Source organism: Prionailurus bengalensis, chromosome C1 (genome assembly GCF_016509475.1).
Source record: "Prionailurus bengalensis isolate Pbe53 chromosome C1, Fcat_Pben_1.1_paternal_pri, whole genome shotgun sequence".
NCBI lineage: Eukaryota > Metazoa > Chordata > Mammalia > Carnivora > Felidae > Prionailurus > Prionailurus bengalensis.
The window spans coordinates 9,844,544-9,867,980 of record NC_057345.1 but is presented as its reverse complement, the minus strand read 5'-3'; the positions used below and the strand labels follow the sequence as shown (position 1 = coordinate 9,867,980).

Genomic DNA, 23,437 nt, shown 5'->3' with positions numbered 1-23,437 from the left:
GTCTAAGGACACAGCTTTTTATTCAAAGTGTCTCTGCCTGGGCCTCCAAGTGGTGGAGGTCATTGGATGGATTTTAAAATGAGATTTCCAGGTTCGCCCGGGGGGCTCAGTGGGTTAAGCATCCAACTCCTGATTTCAGCCCAGGTCACGATCTCACAGTTGGTGGGACGGAGTCCCCGCATCAGGCTCTGCACTCACAGTGAGGAGCCTGCTTGGGATTCTCTCTCTCTCCCCCTCTCTCTGTCTCTGCCCCTCCTCCGTTCCCACACTCACACTCTCTCTCAATAAATAAACTTAAAATATAAAATAAAATAAAATGAGATTCCCAAAATGGCAGATTATAGCACTTAAGAGAAGTGATGTTCTCTCTGGTATCAAAAAGCAGAACTCCAAAACTTGGGCCTCAAAGGATTATAATCTCTTCCCCTAGAGACCTCTTCTCATTTTGGAAGAGCTTCAGACACCTGATGGGAGTTAGTGCACATTTTAAGTGGCCAGTCCGGGGGCACCTGGGTGGCTCAGTTGGTTGAGTGTCCAACTTCGGCTCAGGTCATGATTTCATGGCTCGTGAGTTTAAGGCCCATGTCAGGCTCTGTGCTGACAGCTCGGAGCCTGGAGCCTGTTTCGGATTCTGTGTCTCCCTCTCTCTCTGCCCCTCCCCTGCTCACGCTTTGTTTCTTTCTCTCCCTCCCTCCCTCTCTCTCTCAAAAATAAACATTAAAAAAATGTTTTTAAATAAATAAATAAATAAAGTGGCCAGTCCAGGGGCACCTGGGTGGCCCAGTGGGTTGAGCCTCCTACTGTTGATTTCAGCTCAGGTCATGACCTCACAGTTCACGGGCTCAAGCCCCACCTCGGGCTCTGAACTGACAGTGTGGTGCCTACTTGGGATTCGCTCGCTCTCAAAATAAACAAACATCTTAAAAAAAATAATAAAGCAAGCAGCCAGTCCAAATGTCCACATCAACCTCCCACCTCACGGGGGTGAGGCTGGCAAGCCCTATTTGGGTTTAAATGAGGGTTCTGTGCACCTCGACACTCGAGACAAATTTCACAAAGCCAGTCCAGGAAACGGGGCCCCCCTTTGACGTTTCCATCCCCACAATTTCCATGCCCTGAATTCTCACAGATTTTTAGCTCAGACTGAATATTTCAGTAAGGCTGGCACCAGGGTTCCCCTCCCCTCATAAATACTTCATTAGTCCCACTACATCTTCAAACTAGGCTTTAATCATAAGAAGCCAAGAAAGACATTTCATCCTGAATAAGCCCAAGTAGCGAATATCGATTTGTTGTTCTTCTGAAGAAAATGCAGGTGTGGGACCAGGTGGGCAGTAAAGCAGGGTGCAAGGACAAGCCGGACTGAAGTAGGACAGATGCAGGCAGGTTCCCCCTTATCCACAACCTTCCGTCCTCCAAGGCTAGACTCGGCTCGCCCCCTTCACCACCTGGGAAGGGAGGCAGATCTAGACCTTCCTCCCTACCCTCCTGTCCCTGAAAGCAGCACAGAGCCTTTTGTAGGTTTCTGGAGGCTCTTATTTCCAGGCATCCTAGGAGGGAGAGCGACCCAAATAGAGACTCATGAACTGAAATCACTTCGATGCCGCCCGGACTGTAATCTATCTGGCAGACACACTCTTCACTGTTAGTGCTAAATAACCAGTGCAGTTAAATGGCGTGTCAACCGATCCCCAACTCAAGGTGGTGCTAGGGTTCTCAGTCCCCTTGCATGTGCATTCCGCCTAAACTCTACCCAAGTGCCTATCTTTCCTTCTGTAGAGAGATCTCATAGGACAGGACAGTGCCCACCTGCTGTGCTGAATCAGTAGGTTTCATCTAAGGGTCACGATAACCCGGAGAAGCATAAACTCACTTTGCAAAAGAAAGTGTCCCAAGCAGTGGTCTTGTGCTTTCCCTTTTCGGTCTTGAAAAGCACATGTTTGTTTTATGTTCTCCTCCAGCTCAGACAAGTCCTCAGCAGCTCTGTCGTGACGCCGTTTGGGGCGCGTATCGGTCCCGTAACCATGGGTTTCTGCACACACAACAAATCCCGCCACTCAGCATCCCAGCTCAGAGCCTGTTTTATCACTTGAGAAGTTTATGACCCTTGAAAGTGAAGTGTAGGCCCCACAGTTCTTTAGGAAACCAAGGGACAAGATAATAGCAAAGGGTTCTTGTGCCATGCTGGGCTCATTTATCAGTGATCAACCAAGAAAAGCTGCAGAGGCCCTTTGGGCCTCTACACGGCTCCGAGCTTCTATTCCCAAGTGCCAGTGGCCACAAAGGAACTTTTGTTTAAATCAGGGACAACCAGGGTGGTACCACCTGACAAACTGGATTTTTAATGAACACTTAGTACTCAGGGGAATGAGCCATTTCAGCTGGAACTTTCTTAGCTAAAGTGTCATCAGGCCAAAGAGCTAAACTGGGGCCTACAGCAATAAGCTTTGTGCAAGAAAGCATGTATTCCTTTGAAACCCTCCAACTTTCTCATGACCTTTCTCTTTGCCCTCGAAGGCAAGTGACTGGTTGGTTCTTCATGCTAGAGCAGGCAAGAGGGTCTTTCTAGGCCACAAGACAACATGCTGACGAGGCCTGTATTTCACTGGCAGGCCAGCCTTCTGAACTACCCACGTTACAGGCTCCCCGATGGACCTAAAAATAAACTGTCTTCACATAAAACAAAGTCTTGGAATCCTGTTTCAAGCAGAAAAATCGACCAGCTGCTAAAATGTGGCTGGGGCTGTCTTTAACCCAAATTATTTCAATTTCTGCAGGCCAGCCGAGAACAAAGGCTCTATGGGTACTATAGACTTGTGCATGGGTATCACTTTCTTCAGATCACAGGGATTCTCCTCGATAATCTACTTTAGGGTGAGCATATTCTCTTGTTCTCTATCAACTACACAATCTTAAAATCTCACCCAGCTGGGGCACGAGAATAATCTAAGTTAAAAAACGTTACAGTTGGAGACGTTACTCCCACCCCATTCAGAAATTTCTCACTGGGAGACAGCTTTCGCCAGACTAATCTGGGCTCATGTTTCCCAGAAAACAGTTTGGAACTGGCTAAGGACAGCAGAAATTTGGTTTGTCTGTGGAAGGGATTCTGGATAAGAAGATAGCATCAATGGCTCCAGGGACTGGTTACCTTTAGAATATCCTCCCGGAGAGGAGTGCCTGGACCTGAGGGTGACGGAGACACAGGTGATGCCAGTGTAGATCATTCCAGGGCCCCTCCCCACCCACACACACCCCATGAAACACACCTCTCAGCTTGCAATGATAGCCTGGAGCCCTGGGCTGGGGTCTTCTCTGCCAGTCCCTACTGGTTTAACACTAAATTTAGATCCTAGACCCCACTCACCCTGACAAACTCCTGGCACAGTTCCTGGGGGCCTTCGCCAGGGGTCACTTGATCTCAATGTGAAGAAACATTGCCAATTGAGCCTATACGGGTAGGAGAGACACAACGCATATTTCCAGAGCCTTCTGTGGAGCTCTGGACCTGAAGGAGCAAGTTGGGGGGGAGTGGGGGAGAGTGTGCCCTGAGGTTCTAGAAAGTTCTATTTCATGGTGGAGATGACCTCACAGGGGGAGGGGAATTCCAGATATAAAAACACTTTCCAGGTTTCAGCCACTGAGAATAGGGCCACTACTTCAAGAGAGGGAGGAACAAAAACTACCCAGGTAGGGTATTTCTTTCCTATGAGTTCATGGAGCCAGGAAGCCGCTGTTAACTACTCCATATATTACCTAAGGTCACAGGTTGTTTCACTTTGCAGTCAGTGGCCTTCACGCAAGCTGGTGAGTTTCAGTTTCCAAAGAGTCACAAGAAGCACAACATAATTTCTTGGTCAGTCTGTCTGACGGTCCCTGGGAATGAAGATTTGCACCAAAAGAAGTTTCAAGAATGCATTCCATCTCTCCTAAGGCTGGAATACCAACAGCCGCAGAGGAGTCATATTCCACAATAATGGCCAGTTCTGGTCCTGCCCCCACTGTGGCTTTGGTGATGCCCGACTGGCACACAGTGAGGTCCCGAGAGACCCCAGGGCAAACATCTGGCCCCATCCCTGAAGCAAAGGGGGTGATGAGGAACAGACTCAAGGTCTATTACTGGTTGCCAGAATGGAAGATGCTATGGGTCAAGGGAAAGAAGAAATCAAGATCAGCTGCACATATACATAAGCCAAGAGGCAACATCAGGAACAGACCAAAGCAAACCAAAACCTAGGAAGAGGTGAGCCAGGAGAACTTGGGCCACTCCAACCATTCCAGACAGCAGGGCCCTGTTAGCAGGAGGTAAGGCCAGGCTTTTACGCCACAGGGTTTTAGCAGTGCCCCTCCCTGGCACAAGTTAGCACCTATGCCTTAACGTCTTCAACCTCTGGCCCTCTGAGAAGCAGCCTATTACAGTGGGCTGTGCTTTCCTCTCTCCAGCCTTGAGATTCTTTGGTGTATTTCTCTTCCAGGGAATATGGTAGACTCGGGAAAAAAAAATGCCACAGAACATCTGGAAATACAACGGGTATTCTTATAAATACAAAGCTGAGCTCTCCAAGTTAGGGAAGCCTGTGATAGGTATGGTTCCTCCAAAAGAACTCTAGAATTTGTAAATGTTACATTATTTGGAAAAGAGGCCTTTGCAGCATGATGAAGTTAAGGGCCTTGAGATAAGAGATTATTCTTGATTATCCAAGTGGTCTCTAAATGCAATCACAAGTGCCTTTACAAGAGAAAGATGGAGAGAGGTCACACACACAGAAGAGAAGGAGCAATGTAACCACGGGGCAGTTACTGGAGTGAGGAGGCCAGAGTCAAGGAATGCCAAGAGCAGCAGGAGGCTGGAGAGGCAAGGAACAGATTCTCCTCTAGAGTCCGAAGGTGACACCTCGACTTCAGCCCAGTGATCCTGACTTCAGCCTTCTGGCCTCCAGAACAGGGAGGAAACAAATTCCTGTTGTTTTAAGCCAAGCTTAATGGGAATTTGTTACAGCAGCCACAGGAAACTAATATGTCCACAAAACACATTAACAAAGAAATACAAAACTAAAAACCAGAGTGAAAAGCGCACACACACGCTCGGGCTGTTCAGAGGCATGTGCTGATCTTACGAAATGGTTGCCAGAGTTTTGTTGGCACCTGGACCAGGTAACAAGGCCTCTCTGTGGCTATGCTGGCCTCTATGTGGCTATGGTGTTAGAGCTGCACCTCACACGTGCACGCGTGAGCACCAACACACATGCACACGCATACACACGCATGTGCACACACATACACGCACATTCCAGCCGCCTCAGAGGGCTTCGTGGTCAAGAAAAGAGGGACCTTGGATAAGGGTCAGGCACAGAAGCAAAGGGCGATAGGGTCTAAGTCCTGGATTGAGCAGAGCAAGAGGCTGATCTTCCTTAGTAGCTCGGTACCCCAACCCTGCCCTCAAACGGGTTCGGGTTCAAATTACACTGCCTGGGGCGTGAGGAAATCCCCAGTTTGGAAATTCACGTTGCCTGCGGTAATGGTATCCCACAGATAAAACCCCCGACGTGAGCTCAAAATCCAAACTTACAAAGTACATAGGGTAAGAAGCTATCCTGGACATGAGTCAACAGGAAAACAGAAGAACTGTCTCCAGAGATGCCAGAGATGGATTATAAAATTCCTTTCTCAGGTAAACATGACTCTAAATGATTACACAGCTTAACTAGAAAACCAAGATCGAGGACAGGAGAGATGACAGATTACTATAAAAAGAAACAGAATCCCTGGAAGATGCAAACACTACTCAAATAGAATTTCGAGAGGTTTAAAAGAAAAAAGATGTTAGGGGCTCCTGGGTGGCTCAGTCGGTTGAGCGTCCGACTTGGGCTCAGGTCATGATCTCTCTCTTTGTGAGTTTGAGCCCCGCGTCGGGCTCTGTGCGGACAGCTTGGAGCCTGGAGCCTGCTTCAGATTCTGTGTCTCCCTCTCTCTCTCTGCCCCTCCCCAACTCATGCTCTGTCTCTCTCTGTCAAAAATAAACAAACATTAAAAAAAAAAAAAAGATGTTAAATGAAAAACCTGACTGCCTGAGTTAAGCTGAAGATTAGATACAGCCAGAAAGAAAATTAATAAACCAGAAGGTAGCTTCTAAAATCATTTATCCAGAATACAGCAGAACGACGTGGTTGGACAATACGAAAAACAGGTCAAAGTGAGAAGTCCAATTCAGATCACATAGGAATTTCTAGAGGCAACAGGAAGAGAGGGAGACAATCGGTTTTCTAAGAAATTAAGTAGCTTAACATTTTCTGGAACTGAGACCCCAGTTCTCAGACCTGAGAAGCATAAAGCCCAAAGAGGATAAACGAAATTAGATCCACTCCCAGACACACTATAGGGAAACTACAAAGCTTCCGGGATAAAGATTTTAAAAGCAAATCCAAAGAAAAGGCAGATAGCCTCCAGAGAAATGACTTCAAGAGAAACAGAATCTGACAGCGACAATCGGAAGACAGGAATATCCTGCCCAAATGCTGAGAGAAAAATAAGCTGACCTAGAAATCTATATCCTGCGGATCTCATTCAGTAGCACTGGCCAAAATAAACCTAAAAATTTTGTAGACCCTTCCATGGAGTCCTTTCTGTGGCTGGTCCCGATCTCCATGCTAGACTGGTCTCAACCATTCGGGAACATCTCAGCTGTCATTGGCCTGGTCTCTAGAATCCAACTCTTCACACCCTGGAGGGATGGGTACCCCACCCTCTGCTCTTCTGACTAAGCCAACGAACGTCTCATCCCTCCACCCAGCCCTTTGGACCGCTGCTTCATTAGAAGTGCTGACAGGGTTGGACCCTGCCTTGTCCCCACACAGACCTTGCTGTTTTCCCACAGCCTTCTGGGTCTTCCACAGCCCCAAGGGGCGGGCCCACCTGTCTCTTCTGAGCACTTCCTGCAATCCTGCTGGGGCTGCAGTCTCCCCAGAGATTCAGAGGGACCCACCGTGTAAATTCTTTCTCACATTCACTTCTCACCTAGGGATCAGAGCCAAGACTCTGGCCTTTTCAAGGAGCCTGGAACACTTCTCTCTCAGACCAGCCTGCAACCTCTGTAAATCTCTCCCAAGAACTGGCTTTCTTCCCACCCGATATCAGCCCTCCAGGTCCCTGAGTGGGTAGGGACAGAAATCCCCTCCTCGCGTCTCCCTTCCCCCCGTCCCCAAACCAGTCCTCTCTTCAAATGTCCTGACAGGTCCTCGCGACAGGGAACTGTAAACGACTTCAAAAAGATCAAAGAGGAGATTGTGAGTTTTGAGAAATCTCACGATCCAAGTGGAGCCCAGCCTGAGCGCTTGACTGCCCTCGTGCTGTGTCTTCTCCCTTAGATGGAAGCCCGATGGACTGACATTCCCTTTGGTGTCTGAGGCTGGGGCTCCCTCCTAGCAACAGCGACACTAGACTCTGTAGGTTAAAACAAAGGCAAACACACACCAGAGAGAACAGCTGGTAAAGAGACCAACGGAAGCACATTAGCCTTTCCAGAAAAAGCCCAGACTACACCTGCTTCATCTAGTTTAGTCCTTACATCCTTAGGAGGAGAGAGGAGATTGGAATCGGTCAAGGGAGCTGAGGTCCAAAAGAAAGACGTTGTGTGAGGGGCGCCTGGGTGGCTCAGTCGGTTGAGCGTCCGACTTCAGCTCAGGTCATGATCTCACAGCTTGTGAGTTTGAGCTTCGTGTCGGGGTCTGTGCTGACGGCTCGGAGCCTAGAGCCTGCTTCGGACTGTGTGCCTCCCTCTCTCTCTGCCCCAACCCACTCATATTCTGTCTCTCTCAAAAATAAATAAACATTAAAAAAAAATGTTTTTTTTAAAGAAAGACATCGTGTGAGACTATAATAAACCAGAAAGGGTTATTCGTCAAGGTCTAAACATCACCACCATAAAAGGTGGGGGTGGGGATGAGGAGGTGGGAATCCCGGCACATCACTAGTTACTGTTTTTACGTTTCCAGAGTCCTCCACATCAGGACACTTGTCGTCGCCTACTCCAAACATCATGGTGTCAGTTTTAAGTCCCCAAGTAGCCCTCGGGGCTCCCGGTGTCCACTTCGTTCTTGCCTAGTGATGCCCGCTGTGGGCAGAGAGTCTCTTACCCACCAGCCACTTCACAGGGGGACCGTCACAGACGACTGTGCTTCTCCTTCAGATTTTTTAAACCTACGACCATTCCATTTCAACTGAGAAGAGGTGGGGGGGGGGGGGGGGAACTTGTCTGGGTGAGAGCTTTGCCCTTGGTTTAAATGGTTATCTGGCAGAGGGCTTGGAGATGCCAATGGGGAGAATCCGCTCTTAAGTTTTTCAGAAGCTGGTTCATCCACGTAGGGCCTCATGAGAACAGCCCACAGGAAGCTGATCAAGCACACGTGTCCAAGAACAAGAGTCTAAAGGCTAGCTAGACCTTGGGCAAGAAAAAGCACCTCCAAGGTTCGCTCCTTGGGGGGCTCCCGGTACTACCTAAGCCTCCTTCCAAGAGGAAATCCACTAGTCACTTAACCCCAGTACAGTAAAGTGGGGTCTCTCACCTATTCCCCCACAAACAGGCCATTTTCCTTCATACTCGGCAGTACCCACCAACTCACCAAATCAAAGATGCCCCCCTTGCCCTTCAGTGCTGCCACCACGAGCAGGGAGCCGGCTCTGTTCTTGACCACCCGGGACTTCTTGGGGACCCTGGCACTAATGGTGTGGCTCAGACTTCCCGATTCATGGCGGCACCTACCTACCCTTCTGGAACGCCATAGCTTCGGGTCAAAAATGGAATGGAATGCCTTGGAGCCTCAGGATCATACTCCTTCTGTTTGTTCCCATTCCCCGTCTGGAGAAGGCAAGTCTTCTCCAGGTTCCCACATCCAAGAGGAGCGAGAACACACCAGCCACTCAAGTAAAGCACGCTTACCGCAATGCCAAATGGTCGGCTAGCTCACAAAAAAAAAGCGCTCTAAAGCCCCAGGGCCTCATGCAGTCGTGGTCCAGCAAGACCATATTTGTTGTACAAAGGAACGTGGATGAGAACTGGGGTCGGGGGCTCAACCTACAGCTCTTATTTTAGAAGGAAAGGCAAGGGAGTGGGATCCCAGGAAGTGGGAACAGCATTGAGGCTGGAAGCAGTCTACACATGGGAACAAGAGGCCTGTTAATGAGACACTGTAAACTGGCGGCCCACAGACTCTGGAGAGTCTGACCCTCCAGGATTTGACATCTTGCATTTGGTGATATGCATTCAAAAACTGGGAGAATCTTATAGGAAAGTCAGGACTGCAGGGTTCTCTTGGAGAACAGGATCTGGCCACATCAGCAACCCCCATAGTCCTGCTGAGAACGGGCGCCCAGTTCACCTGATCTGTCCGGCCCCTGTTCCAAACCAAACATTCACTTCTTCCGCTGACTGTCTGGGCCTTAGACTACTTCCTCCGACATTGGATGCTCCACATTTTTAACTAGAATTTGAATTTTATTTATTCAGCTGCCCCTTATTAAGGCTGACCATCTAATGTATCATGTAAAGGAGGACACGCTTGAGAATGAATGAGGTGCTATAGTAATTACACTGGAAGACAGACATGAGCTAGGCCTGTCCTAGGTAAGCTGGGTCCAATGAGGACCTTCTTTAAACACCCTTTTGTGATTAGCGGATAGGAATTCTCACAGATCTGGTGTGATTCCTGGCCTTGGGGATCAAGAGAATAACCAATGTTGAAGGTGGGGAATTTTTTTTTTTTTTAACCACAATGATTATTAGCCAAAGGAAAAAAGTTGCAACTTTTTACTGGTCAGAAACACAAGACCACAAGGAATGCCTTAATTCCTGGTGTTACTAAACTCTGTCTCGCGAGGCAGGATAGCGATGATGTGCTAAAAAGGAACAGTAATAATGACAGTGTTATGAACTGAATGTCCTCCCAAAATTCACATGTTGGAATCCTAATCCCCACTGTGATGGTATTTGGAGGTGGGGCCTATGGGAGGTGCTGAGGTCGTGAGGGGGGAGCCCTCACGTGGGATGAGGGTCATTAGAAGAAGAGACACGAGGGGCACATGGGGGGCTCAGCAGGTTGAGCATCCGACTTCGGCTCAGGTCACGATCTCGCCTTGGTGGGTTCGAGCCGTGTCGGGCTCTGTGCTGACAGCTCAGAGCCTGGAGCCTGTTTCACATCCTGTGTCCCCCTCTCTCTTTGTCTCTTCCCTGCTTGTTCTCTGTCTCTCTCTCTCTCAAAAATAAATTTTAAAAACATTACAATTTTTTAAAAAAATTTTAAAAGAGAGACAAGAACTTCTTCCCCCCCCCCCCCATGGGAGTTGGGATGAGAAGGCAGCCATCTGCAAACCAGGCGGTGGGCCCTCATCACAGACTACCCAGCCTCCAGAACTGTGAAAAGTACGTGTTTTTGTTTAAGGCATCAGTCTACGATATTCTGTTATAGCTGCCTGAACTAACTAAAACAGACTACAAATGTTCATATACATAATGCATTCTGTGGCAGGCACTGTGATGAGCATTTCACTCCTATTAACTCATTGTCAGACTCACCACAACCCTGTGAAGGAAGTAGACTACGATTTCCATTTTACGGATGAGGAGTCTGTGGCACAGAGAGGTTAAGCTACTTGTCCAAGGTCACACAGCTAGTGATCAGCGGAAGTGGGGTTTGAACCTAAGCAGTTGAGTTCTCAAGTCCATCCTAATAACCACATGGCCCTGCCTCTGACAAACAGGTCTCCGGAAAAAGAAGTCAACGAGAGACCAGCTGCGGCTTCTAACGTAGGACCCGTGGGAAGGCTGCGCTGCTCGCAAGTCAGGACTCCTGCACACGCTGCTTATATCCACCGTCACAAGGATCCAACTTGTCCCTGTCACCTTCCCCTCAAACAAACACCACTGGTGGGAACTCGCTGAGGTCAAGGTATGGGACAGGGGGTGTCACTGACAGTAGCTGCATCCTCAGGAGGTCACCAGGATGCCGAGAAACCCTCCCTGGGGCTGAGGATGGGAGATGCTGAAGGGGGCAGCTGTGGCTGCCACACTGTCCTTCACACCAGCAAGTAGGCTCCTTTCCCTTTAAGAGCCTGGAGTCAAGGGTACGCCATCTGATCAGCTCAAAGGACCACTGCCCTGATCCCACAAGCTGACCTGAGGGCTCTGAAGCATTAGTCAGAAAGAGAAAGAGAATGAGGGGCGTCTGGGTGGCTCTGACTGATCCCTGATCTCGACTCAGGTCACGATCTCACAGTGTGTGAGTTTGAAACCCCACGGCGGCCTCTGTGCTGACGGTGCGGAGCCTGCTTGGGGTTCCCTCTCCCCCCCTTTCTCTCTGTCCTTTATCCACTCGTGCTCTCTCACTCTCTAAGTAAATAAACTTTAAACAGAGAGAGAGAGAGAGAGAGAGAGAGAGAGAACGAACGTAAACACAAGTCTGCTTTGCCAGCTCCCACTCACGCCACCCTACTGTGCTAACAGCTTCTCTTGAGATTGACGACGATCGTTGATGACGATCGTGCCACGGGGTGAACAGCTCCGTCAAGGCAGACACGCCACTGAGCCACTGTCGTACTGATAACGGCTACAATGTTCCCAACACCGCAGGAGGTTTGGAGGACCGGGAGACAGCTAAGATGATACATCGTGACCTGGAGACCCCCCCAGGGCTGAATCTGAAGGCACCAAGGAACGGGAATCACAACACACTGTGCATAACTGTGGAAACACGAGATGTGGGTTAGAGCCCCTTTAAGCTACAAACTCCTGGAGGTGGACGTCGTCCTCGGTAACTCTTATCACTGCAGAGTTCGTGTTCGTTCCGCAAACAGTCATTTGCTGGCACAGACGTTCGTACGTCCGGAGACGAATCCCTGAGGAGCTGAGGAATTCGACAGAGTCTGGACAGAAGAACAGGAACAAATACAGACTTTGGATGCAGATGGCTTGAACTTGAAGCCTGGCCCAACCGCTGGCTAGTTAGGAGCAATACTTCCTTTTACGGGCCTCAGTTTCCTCGTCTGTAAAATGGGGGTGATTTTAGTAACCTTCCAAGGATGCGACGGGGAGGAAATACGGTAAGGTGCAAGCATTTAGCATAGTGACCATCCCAGAAGAAGCACCTCGTTGTCAGCTATGGCTGTGCTCAATTGCCAGCCATCACTATAAGGATTCCTCGTCTAGGACGTCCAAACATGCGTTCCCACCTCAGAGACAGCCAGACGAGGAACAGCTCCGAGACAGCCATCTCTTGGGGAAACCTTAAAACCGTGTCCCCCCTCCCACAGATGGTAATGCGGGGAAAAGGGCTCTTTCCTCTGCTCTTCTTCATCTGCTTTCCTTCTGCAAAGGACCCGGTGTGCTCAGCTCACGGCGGATGGCCCAGCTCCTGGTTCTCTCCTTTCCTGGTTCTAAATACGGCAAGCGGCTTCCAAACACGTCCAGATAAACCCCTATATTGTCCAACAGGCAGGACAGGGGGCCTTCGGAAGGAACGAGGTAATAAAGCCAAAAGATGACTGGACCTTGGCCCCGGGCTTTGGCCTCACTTATGAGACAGACAAACAGACAGACAGACAGACATGACTTGCATACATTTGAGATTCTGTGTGGCACAGAGCAGAAACTGGCCCTTAATTAATGGTGCCAATGGGGAGCTAGTGGGTGGCTTCTGAGCGGCAACCCAGGAGTGATGCAGAGCAGCGACAGTCCAGGTGCGAACGTCCGTCCGCCTTCCTGCTCCCTCCTCTCTGCCACCCTCCCCCTTGAGCTGGGCCTGGATTCAGGCAACGGCAGCGGGATATACTGGACAGAATGACTTCAGTCATTCTGGTCAAGGAAAGCAGCCCTGCAGAAATGCTTTCCACCCAAGTCAGACAGGTTGGAAAATGGACCAGAATGACACGGGGGCAGCTTGGCGAGTCAGAGCCTGGTACCAGAGACCAAGGCTCCGGGAGCCATGGTCTGCAGACCATCAGGCCCGGGGGTCAGTCGAGAGCCAGCAGCGGAGACCCGGTCAAACACCAGGTCAGAGGGTCTCCCCCATCCGACGCTGTGGGGGCGAGGAGGAGATGGGCAGGTGGAGTTACTCAGCTACCCTGAGACCAACACAGCACCGGCTTGAATCTGGACTCCACGCCCCCTCCCCAAATCCTCTGTCAGGTGCTGGAGACAGCCAGAAACCAGTGACGCGGAATGCTGTGAGCTCCCCAGTGGCCTGCCTGCCTGGGAGAGCGGCCTTAAGCTCCCCACTGACGGAAATCAGGCAGGAGCACTGAAGAACAAACAACGGCCTCCATCAGTCACGTCTGCCTGGCCGGGCTGACGTCCCTCCGTCCCGTTCGGGCTACCAGCAGAGCCCAAAGGAAAGGGGAGAAATTTAGGCTGGGGGTTAGAAACCCAAGAGAACTAGCTTCGTAGGGCTAGGCATCCCAAAACGGGTGGAGGACCCTGGAGGGGGACGAGGGTGAACGACACCATCAGAGCTAAAGAAAGAGCCAGGACGCCATTCTCTCCACATCCTTAAAAAACGCAAAACAAAACAAAAAACCCTCTGCAGAGGCTGCAGGATCGCCCTTTTTGAACACAGGCTTTGGGGGCGGGCGGACCAGGGTTATAAGTCCCAAGTCGGCCAACATCTAAACTCTCACCCGTTAAATAGAAAAAGTACCGTCTACCTGCCGGGTGGCCATAAAGAGGAGACAGGCACCACCTAGCCCAGCACAGGGGCTGCAGATCTGGGAACACAGTGGAAGCTAGTCTTACTAGAGCTGTGAGACCTGCTCTAAATAGTTCCTGCCTAAAGCAACGCCTACTGTGCATGGTGAAGCAGTGTGGGGTGCCGGAGGAGGAAATGAGAAAACCAAGGTACCATGTAGCATAAAGGTTCAGCACGGAAGCATCGTGTGAGCACTCCCACACCGCCCCACACTGTCCCATTCTGTCTGGCCCCATTCTGTGCTACATACGTTGGTCTAGAGCAGGGATCAGCACACTTTTTTTTCTGCAAAGGGCAAGAGAGTAGATATTTTCGGCTTTCTGGGCCACAATATCTTAGTAACAGCTGCTCAACTCTACTGTTGTAGCACAAAAGCAGCCACAGATAAAATGCACGTGAATGGAGGCAGATGTGTACCAATAAAACTTTATTTACAAAAGCAACTGGTGGACCACATTTGGCTCCAGGGCCATAGTTTGCCAACTCCTGGTCTAGGGTTTGGGGGTTCATCAAGTTCACGCCACCAGCAAACAGCCAATGCAAAAAAAAAGCTGAATTGGGACTAAATGAGAAAGAACTCCATGCTCTTTCCGTGGCCCCACCAGACCCTTCACAACCCCACCACCACTAACTGGGTCAGAGTTCTCAGTGGCCCCACCCATGCCCAGCTGCATTCTCGCTGCCCCCTAAATCCGATGGGTCCCTCTATGCCCCTTCCCCCCTATCTCCACCCCACTAAACATCCCTGACTACTCCATCTATGAGGAATCAACTTCTCCTAAGTCATGGGATACTTACAGACCCGAAAGATTAAGCCAAGTTATCCCTGGGGACTACACACTGTAGCAGTTAAAGGCACAGGCTTGGGCATCTGACCAGGGTTCACCTTCCCCTTCATCCCCTTCCTAGTGGGATGAATGTGGGCATGGCAGGCAACCTGAGTGTTTCCTTTGCCTGTGGAAATTGGTTAGGATTTTTGAAAATTAAGTAAGAGAGTTTAGGCAAGACATGGAGGAACCGTTATTCAAAAATGGAATTGTGAAAAAGCTACCTCCTGTATAATTCTCTTTTCTTCAGTAGGCTTTACATTTACCAGGTAGATCACCAACTCCTTGCAAGATCATTTCCTTTTGACTTACTCTCCAGATTCTGTAGTTCTTGAAGCCGTACGGAGAGAAAGCACGTAGTAGGTGCTCAGTGAGGACGTGTGACTGATGGCTGGACCACCCCCGGGGAGCAGATGCAACGAACATGGCGGGAAGCCCCTGGAAGCTGCGAAATCATTTCTCCCACGCTGAAGATCTCATTTGTGATGCCAGCTGAACTACCAGTGGCTGGCTGGAGAGGGGTGTACATTTTCTCTCAACCCCTTTCACCTCTTAATTGACTGAGCTCTTTTGACTTAACTTTTTTGGTTCTTATTCCTCTTTGCCTTTCTCCAGGGAGAGCATTCTCCCTTGAGACTGCTGGTCATTATTAGTCTATGTTGCATTGCTTTCTTTTTTTTACATTTATTTCTTTTTTGAGAGACAGAGAGAGAGAGCATGAGCAGGGGAGGGGCAGAGAGAGAGGGAGACACAGAATCCGAAGCAGGCTCCAGGCTCCGAGCTGTCAGCACAGAGCCCGACTCGGGGCTCGAACTCACAAACCGTGAGATCATGACCTGAGCCGAGGTCAGATGCTTAACCGACTGAGCCACCCAGGCGCCCCTGCTGCATTGCTTTCTTGACAGAAACAGTTTTGGTTTTGTTTTTTGGGTTTGTTTTTTTTTTTTTTTTTAAAGGAGACAGAGGATTTCACAGCCTGATTTAGGCCTGGGTGTCTCTAAAAGCTTAGAGACTAAAGCCACAGGGGATAGCACCGAGGCACTGTAGAAATCCGATCTGCCTTCCCACAGTTAACTTCAGAGAAGTAGAAAGGGGTGTGAAACCTTGGTCCGGGCAAGCTCCCAAGCCCTGGTTCTTATGTGGAAGTAAAGGCACCTATAAACCACTGCAGATCGAATAATCCACAGATACGTCGAGTGGGAGATTCTCAACTTTCCGGACAAACCAGGGTCACACTGCCTGTGGAGAGGAGGGGGCTGGATGCTTCGATCTCCTAGAACCAAAGGCAGCCATCCTACTCTCTGCAATCAGGGATGCCTTCACTGGTGCGTGGAAGGATGTGTGCCCAGCCCTCCCCACATCCTCTAGACACATTAATAAACACTTGCCACTCACCGTGCCGGCCGGGCGCCAGGCAGTTCTAAGGCTTTCCGTGCACCGACTTAAACTTCGCAATGACCATGTGAGTCTGTCTAGCAGTGACCATTTTACATATGAGGAAACTGGGGGTGCCTAGGTGGCTCCGTCGATTAAGCCTCTGACTCTTGGTTTCAGCTCAGGTCACGATCTCACCGTTTGTGAGACTGAGCCCTGCATCGGGCTCTGTGCTGGTCGTGCGGAGCCTGCTTGAGATTCTCTCTCTCCCTCTCTGCCCCACCCCTGGCTTGCTCGCTCTCTCTCAAAAGAAACAAATAAACTTAAAAAAAAAAAAAAAAGTTTACTGATGAGGAAACTGAGACAGAGAAGCCAAGTAACCTGCCTGAGGTCACACAGCTGGTAACGGGTGAAGCTGGGACACCTGGCAGTCTGGCTCCAGAGCCCTCGCTCGCCCGCTCCGTGAGCTGCCACCTCGCGCAGACACATAGCACCCTTGGAAACCAGGTCATTTATTTTCTCCAGTGTGTGGGTTCTTCTCAGCCCCCAGCATTGAAGGTCTGGCTGGATCAGGCTGCCGTGAGACCAATTCTCACTTTGCAGCTACAGACGGATGGCCCAGGAAAAGGGGAGGGGTCTGCAATTGCCAAAATCATGCAACCACCCCGTGAAAGCATCAGCATGGACACAGGCCCCCAGACTCCTAATACAGTGCTCTTCTCATGGTCTTCCAGACTCACGGCCAAAATGCACAATGAACACTTGGACACCCACAGAACCTCTGGGGAACACACGGTCCTTCTCCCGACAGGAATGAACCCAGAAAGCAGGGAACCAGGCCAAGATGAAGCCACCCAGAATCCTGCGTGACTCCAGCAGAATCGTAAGCACCCATCGAGCACCGGTCTGTGGGCTCCAGCCCCGTGACCATTTGCAGCAGGCCAAGCACCTTCACCTGGTTTTCTCTGTGACCAAATGCACATCCGAGCAAGATGGCTGGCAGAAGGGAAGGCCGCGGCCCACACCAAGTTTCCCTTCTGTACAAAATGTGAGCCTTTGGAAGACAAAGTCAGGAGCAAAGGGCAGCGAGCTCTCCCCGCAGCAGAGCCAAGGGCCGGGAGAGGCTGCAGGACAGACCCTCAGGAGCATCCAAGTTACTCAACACTGACTGAGGAGGCTCGGCTCGCACACCGTCCTCAGCAACAGAGAGAGGCCAGCTGACAGATGGACGGACAGTCTAGGACCGGCACCCACCCCCTGAGAGAGAACCACAGCCACCGCGTCATCAGATCCCGCCCCCCGACGTGCTCTCCCTCACCCTCCAGGTGGCCACAAGACGAAAGAGGTGACAAGACAAATGGGGGCCCTTGCTCACCATGCCTGAGTGGCACATTCAGTCTGCTGGCGCGTCCTCAAAACTTTAAAGAGAACGTGCCAGGCAAAGGGAGAAGCGCAAGCAGGCACCGACGCACGGGCCTCTGCCGCTGGGGCTCCCGGACGGCGCCCCCTCCTACCTGCTTCCATAAGCTGGCACTGCTGACCGAAGACGTGGGAGAAGGTGACCGGGCCCGTGGCGGAACCGGCTGGTGCCAGCGCGGAATCCATGGCGTTTCCGGGGTCTTCGGTGTTGGTCACGCGGCAGCGGCCGGACCCTTCAGAGCGTCCAGGCCAAGGACGCACGCCGCCGCCTCCGGCCCCGGGAACCGTAGGTCTGAGGCTCCCCGTCACTTCCAAGAAAACGTCCCCGCTCCCGAAGTTTATAACGCTTCTTCCTCTCACCACTCACTCCTTGCGGGTTTTCTCAAACGCCAGGCTGGTGAAAAACGAAACCCTCTGTGGCTTGGCAGATGGTGCACGCTAGCCTAGCCGAGTTAGACGCACAGGGAAATCTAAGTTTCACCCAACAGGAGTCCTTTCCTCTCGTCCGGGAGGGATGACCGGGATGCGGAGTCCCCGGAGTCCTCGCGGCTGCTCCCTGGCGGCCGCCGGCTGGGCTGGCCGGCTGGAGAGCTCAGGCCCCAGCAAGTGGCTGCAGGAAGAGGAGAAGTGCTGCCTCCTCGGGTCTCCTGCCAGGGGGGCAGGGCAGGGGGCGAGGCTGCTCAGGCGCCCCCCGGAGAGCTGGCCTCACCGGCCCTCCTCTCCCGCAGGCGAGGCCCCGCGCCCCTGGGCGGCCGGATGCAGGCGGGGAGAGCGCGGCGGGCGGGCGCAGCGCGGGCACTCTGCGGCTCTGGAGCGCGGCGTCCCTGGCTCATCCTTCACTCCCGCGTCCCCCTCCTGGCAGGGCTGTGGGGAGGAGAACGAGACACGGTTAAAGAGCTCCTGCTCCGACCTGCGGCTGCAGCCCCCCCCCCCCGCCTCCCCCTCCCCCCCGCACCACCACCCCTTTTCCGTGATGCAAAAGGGACGGTACTTGGAGATATTCTGGATGCAGAGGGAAGTGCTAACTCAGCCCAGCAGGCTCCTGGCTGCTGTAACCTCTTCATGCCCGCAGCCCAGGAAGTGCCAGCCTGCGGGAGAGGAGAATGCCACCAAGACAAACCCAAAGACCAAGAAGAGGGGGCAAATGCCACACGTCCCCCATGGGTGACACGGGGATGGTCTGTCCGGGTGCTATTCTGGGCACAGAACAATCCACCTGCTCCCCCCCCAAAGGGACAGTGTCTCTGGGAAGGGGGGAGAGGAAGGAGAAATACCTTTCACATGATTACAACAGCTGTGGCAGTGGGTGCTAGGTCTTTATTTTGATATCCCATCTGCTGATCACAAAGGTGCTAACTTGAGAGATTGAGAGAGAGAGAGAGAGAGAAGGAAAGACACCGCACCCTCTCCAGCCAGCATTTTGGATACTCTTGGGCGGGAGCTGGCTGCAGTGCTGGTGGGACCCTGGCACCACAGCCACCAGGACAGAGAACACGACAGGCAGCACAGCAGCCCCCATGTCTGTTTCCCAGGGACGACTTTGGCTCTTTGCCTATTCCGTATTTAAGATACAGAGGGTAAAGTTCCAACTTATTTGTGGGCCAAAAAGGCTCTTAAACAGAAGCGCTTTCCATTCAGGCTCTCTGCCAGCCCAGGGATGTTCAGAGGGTCGTGCGGGATGGTCAAGGCAAGGCAGAGGAAGCCTGGAAAATCCCCCAAGAGTTACACGAGGTCTACTTCACGTTCACGCTCCGAGGTAGCTTGAACAACGGAGTATTCGTTCCCTTGCACACAGAGGTTTTTCTCCAAGGCATGGGGTTACGGGACATCAGAGACCATTCCCTCTGACCACCGAGGTCTCACACAATCAAGGAGAAGACCAGATTTTTTGAGAGCTGCGGAAAACCCCACGCAGGATGGGAGGCGGACTGGGTTCCCACGTCTTGGTGGCTCCGTAAGTTTTAATGCATCCTACCGATGAATGACCGTGCTGCCACTAACAGAGAACCCAAGGTAGGTTGTGGGGAGGAGGCATGAAGAGGAGGAACACCAGGAATCTTCAGGGTGGTGAACGATCTCTATGACACTATAAGGAAGGATACGTGTCATCACACGTTTGTCTAAACCCACAGAGTGTACAACAGCGAGAGTAAAGCCTAACACAGACCACAGACTTTGGGTGACGACCACGTGTCAGTGTGGGTTCATCAGCTGAAACAAGAGTCCCACTCTGGTGGGGGGTGTTGATTAGCGGGGAGGCAGGGCACGAGGAGGGTCTATGGGAAATCTCTGCACCTTCCTCTTAATTCTGTTGTGAAACCAAAACTGCTCTAAATATATTTTTTTCAAAAAATTTGTAAATGTTTACTTTTGAGAGAGAGAGAGGAGAGAGAGAGAGAGAGAGAGAGAGAGAGAGAGAGAGAGAGAGAGACAGCACAAGCAGGGGAGGGGCAGAGAGAGACAGGGACACAGAATCTGAAACAGGTGTGGGGCTCGAACTCACGAACGGCAAGATCATGACCTGAGCCAGAGTCGGACGCTTAACTGACTGAGCCACCCAGGTGCTCCTTGTCTTTAAAAAAAAAATCCAGGGGCGCCTGGGTGGCGCAGTCGGTTGAGCGTCCGACTTCAGCCAGGTCACGATCTTGCGGTCCGTGAGTTCGAGCCCCGCGTCGGGCTCTGGGCTGATGGCTCAGAGCCTGGAGCCAGCTTCCGATTCTGTGTCTCCCTCTCTCTCTGCCCCTCCCCCGTTCATGCTCTATCTCTCTCTGTCCCAAAAATAAATAAACATTGAAAAAAAAATTTATTAAGAAAAAAAAATCCAAAAAAAGAAACTTTAAAAGAAACTTTATTTTTTTTTAATGTTCATTTATTTTTGAGAGAGAAAGAGAGACAGAGAGAGAAGGAGACACAGAATCTGAAGCAGGCTCCAGGCTCTGAGCTGTCAGCACAGAGCCCAATGTGGGGCTTGAGCCCATGAACCATGAGATTATGACCTGAGCTGAAGTCAGACCCTTAACCAACTGAGCCGCCCAGGTGCCCCCTCCCAAAAAAAAGAAAAAGAAAAAACTTTAAAAGAATGGGGCATCTGGGTGGCTCAGTTGGTTCAGCATCGGACTCCTGATTTTGGCTTAGGTCATGATCTCATGGTTCATGAATTTGAGCCCTGCGTTGGGCTCTGAGCCCTGCATCAGGCTCTCTCTCTCCCTCACTCTGCCCATCTCCCTCCCTCCCTCTCTCTCTCAAAACAAATAAATAAACTTAAAAAAAATCCAAGGTAAACCTTCATACAGTAATTCAACCTGCAGATGTCTTTTGTTTGGAAAACCATGGGTTCTCCTCCCTTCTCTGCACACCCAGCCCACTGCTGCCCCCCGCTCCACGGTGTTCCATATACTAAACCTACCACTGGGCTCTCTGGGCGCCAGGCACCTGAGTTGCCTCCTGCGCCCCGGGGGATGGTAAACACAGTAATGATGCCACCTAATGGTCAGTCATCAGTATGTCACCCAAGTCGGGACGCCGTGAATGAAGGGAAGCACCTCGTAATTACACCAGGATAAGTGGCATCAACTGGGAGCCATGTACAAGAATTTCCCCGGCTACATACCCGGGGGTGGGATGATTTGGAAATATACGCAAATTTGATTTCATTAAATGCTGCCAAGAACCACTCCAAAATGGCTGTGCTGGTTCGCGCCCTCACCAGGGATGCACGCGGTTCCGACTTACTCACATCTTTACCAATAATTTTGGCAAAAATTAGAAAGCTGGGCAATCCAACAGGTATAAAAAGCCATACAAGTCATCGTTCTGATTTGCTTTTCCTCAAGTACGAGGCAATTGAGCCCTCCTTGGAAAGTCCATTGACACTGCAGCTGCCTCTTCAGGAAAAGACCACGGTAGAGTCAGGTGCCCCATTTCCTGTTCGTAGCCTCTACCCACCTTTCCAGTCATCTCTCTTTTCTTTCTTGTTGATTTCCTTGACTCTGCAAGATTTTGCTTTGGACCTTGCCAATATCTCCTCACTGACACCTTCGTGCCTGGTGTCTTTTCTAGACTAGAAATACTTCATTTTAATGTGGTCTGGTCCATTGCTTTTTCTGACTTGCAGTCTGTTTCGAGGGTCTTGCTTAAAACACCCTTCCCTAAGGCGGCAAAGTCAGCCTCCTTTATACTTTCACCTTTCACGTGCAAGCCTTATCTAACTGGAGCCTACTTTTATACCTAGTATAGGGTAAGGTCCAGATCTGGTTTCCTTAAGACTGTGAACCAGCTTTCCCAAAACCATCTCTTCCCAACCCATCCTTTCCCCACTGTGACCCCACTATTACTACCTATCAAGTACCCATACCGACGGATCTGTTCCTGAGCTGTCTCCTGTTCTTCCAGTCCCCCCTACTGTGCCATCCGTGGGCAACATTGTAGAGTCGGTGACCAACATTTTTAAAAGCCCAGATTCCAAATGTTTCAACACACGTCAGGTCTGCTGTTGTTGAGCCTATATGTCTCTTGCCAGCAATCAGCTGGAGCAGCAGATACCCTCTTATGTGCAATACGTGCCTTCCTGTTATACCAAATCTGGTCTGCGTTCATTTACGGTATAAACCGATTTCTCCTAGAGATGTGGTCAGGTATTAAAAACACCTCCAAAGACAAAGGTCTAACGAAAATCACATTCGAGAAATCATCTACTGACTTACAGGGCTTTTGTTACATCTGTGCTACCAAAGATCATTTATTAATTATCTAGTTGATACCTGACATGATGCTAATCACAGGCAGACGGAACAGAGGTGGGGCATGGAAGGTGGTGGAGGCGAGGAACGAGGAAAGGGTGGGAGAGATGACACATAATCTGATTGGACATGTTAAATACACGGAACTAACTTGTAAGAAGAGGAAAAACACCACAGTGTGAATTGTGGATCATGAAAGGTCTTCCCAATTCCAATATAGGTGAGGGTTATGACCTTCAGGGAAACCTTTAATTAAGGGAAGGAGTATGTCAGCTGGATCTGAGAACAGACGTGGGCTTTGCATCAGTAGAAGAAGACTGGGCTGGGGGGAGGGGCTACACAAGTAAGTCATTTGGGCAATGCTAGTTTACATGCCGTGTTATACCGAAAAGGCTCTCAAGGCCACTTAGGGCTCTTTAGATTAGGAAAGATAAAACCTCGCTCTACTTCAAATCAATGGTCATACCTACATTTTTAAAATCTCCCCTGGTACCTTTTCAGATTTTAAACTGATCTGCCTCCGAGGGCTCCCTTGACTTCGCTGAGGCTCATACTCCCCAGAGGAGTTAAGAACCAATTCTCTGACTGATCGGGCTCAACCCATCAGCTGTTATCACCCACAGTTCCCAGAAGGTACAGAGTACCACAGCCGGGCATCGTAGACAAGCAGAAGCAAAGGGGAGAGCAATCTGGGAAAAAGGGACCCCAGGCTCAGAGCAACTTGTTTCATGAAGCTTCGTGTCTCGTAGCAAAAGCCCCCTCAGCAGAGGCTGTTACATACCATGAGCCATGCTAGGAGCTCCATGGACGTCCTGATTGAGTAACAGATACTAACATGCCCCTTCCTGGATGAGGAAATCTGGGCTTAGGGGAAATTCAGGTGCTCTGCCCAAGATTATACAGCCATTAATAGGATCCTCAACAGGAACAGTTCTACTGGTTCTCTGCTTTGTGACTACCTGTTACGCACTTCACTGAAAAGTCCTGCTGCTGAAACATAGTCCACAAAGGTTTCCATATTGACTCAAGGGTCCCAGCAAGACATGAACTAGGTCTTTACTCTTACGAAGTGTTCAACAGTTTTACCGGGATATAATTCAAATGCCATACAATTTACCCATTTAAAGTGTACGATTTAGGGGCGCCTGGGTGGCTCAGTCGGTTGAGCGTCCCACTCTTGATTTCAGCTTAGGTCATGATCTCACAGCTCATGAGATTGAGCCCTGCATTGGGCTCTGCACTGACAGTCCACAGCCTGTCTTTCTCTTTCTCTCTCTCTCTGTCTCTCCTCTCTCCGCCTCTCCCCTCCTGTGCTCTCTCTCAAAATAAATAACATAAAAATAAAAAA

General features: G+C 50.6%; 1 protein-coding gene across 1 annotated transcript in view; it reads right to left on the bottom strand.

Moving 5' to 3' along the window:
* Positions 1 to 18,233, bottom strand: part of KAZN (kazrin, periplakin interacting protein) — a 1,100,886-nt gene extending 1,082,653 nt beyond the window's left edge. The window contains exon 1 of the mRNA XM_043573804.1: positions 17,446 to 18,233. Within this exon, the coding sequence (XP_043429739.1) occupies positions 17,446 to 17,536 (91 nt within the window). The 5' untranslated portion in view covers positions 17,537 to 18,233. The remainder of the gene's footprint in view (positions 1 to 17,445) is intronic.
* Positions 18,234 to 23,437: the final 5,204 nt, after the last annotated feature.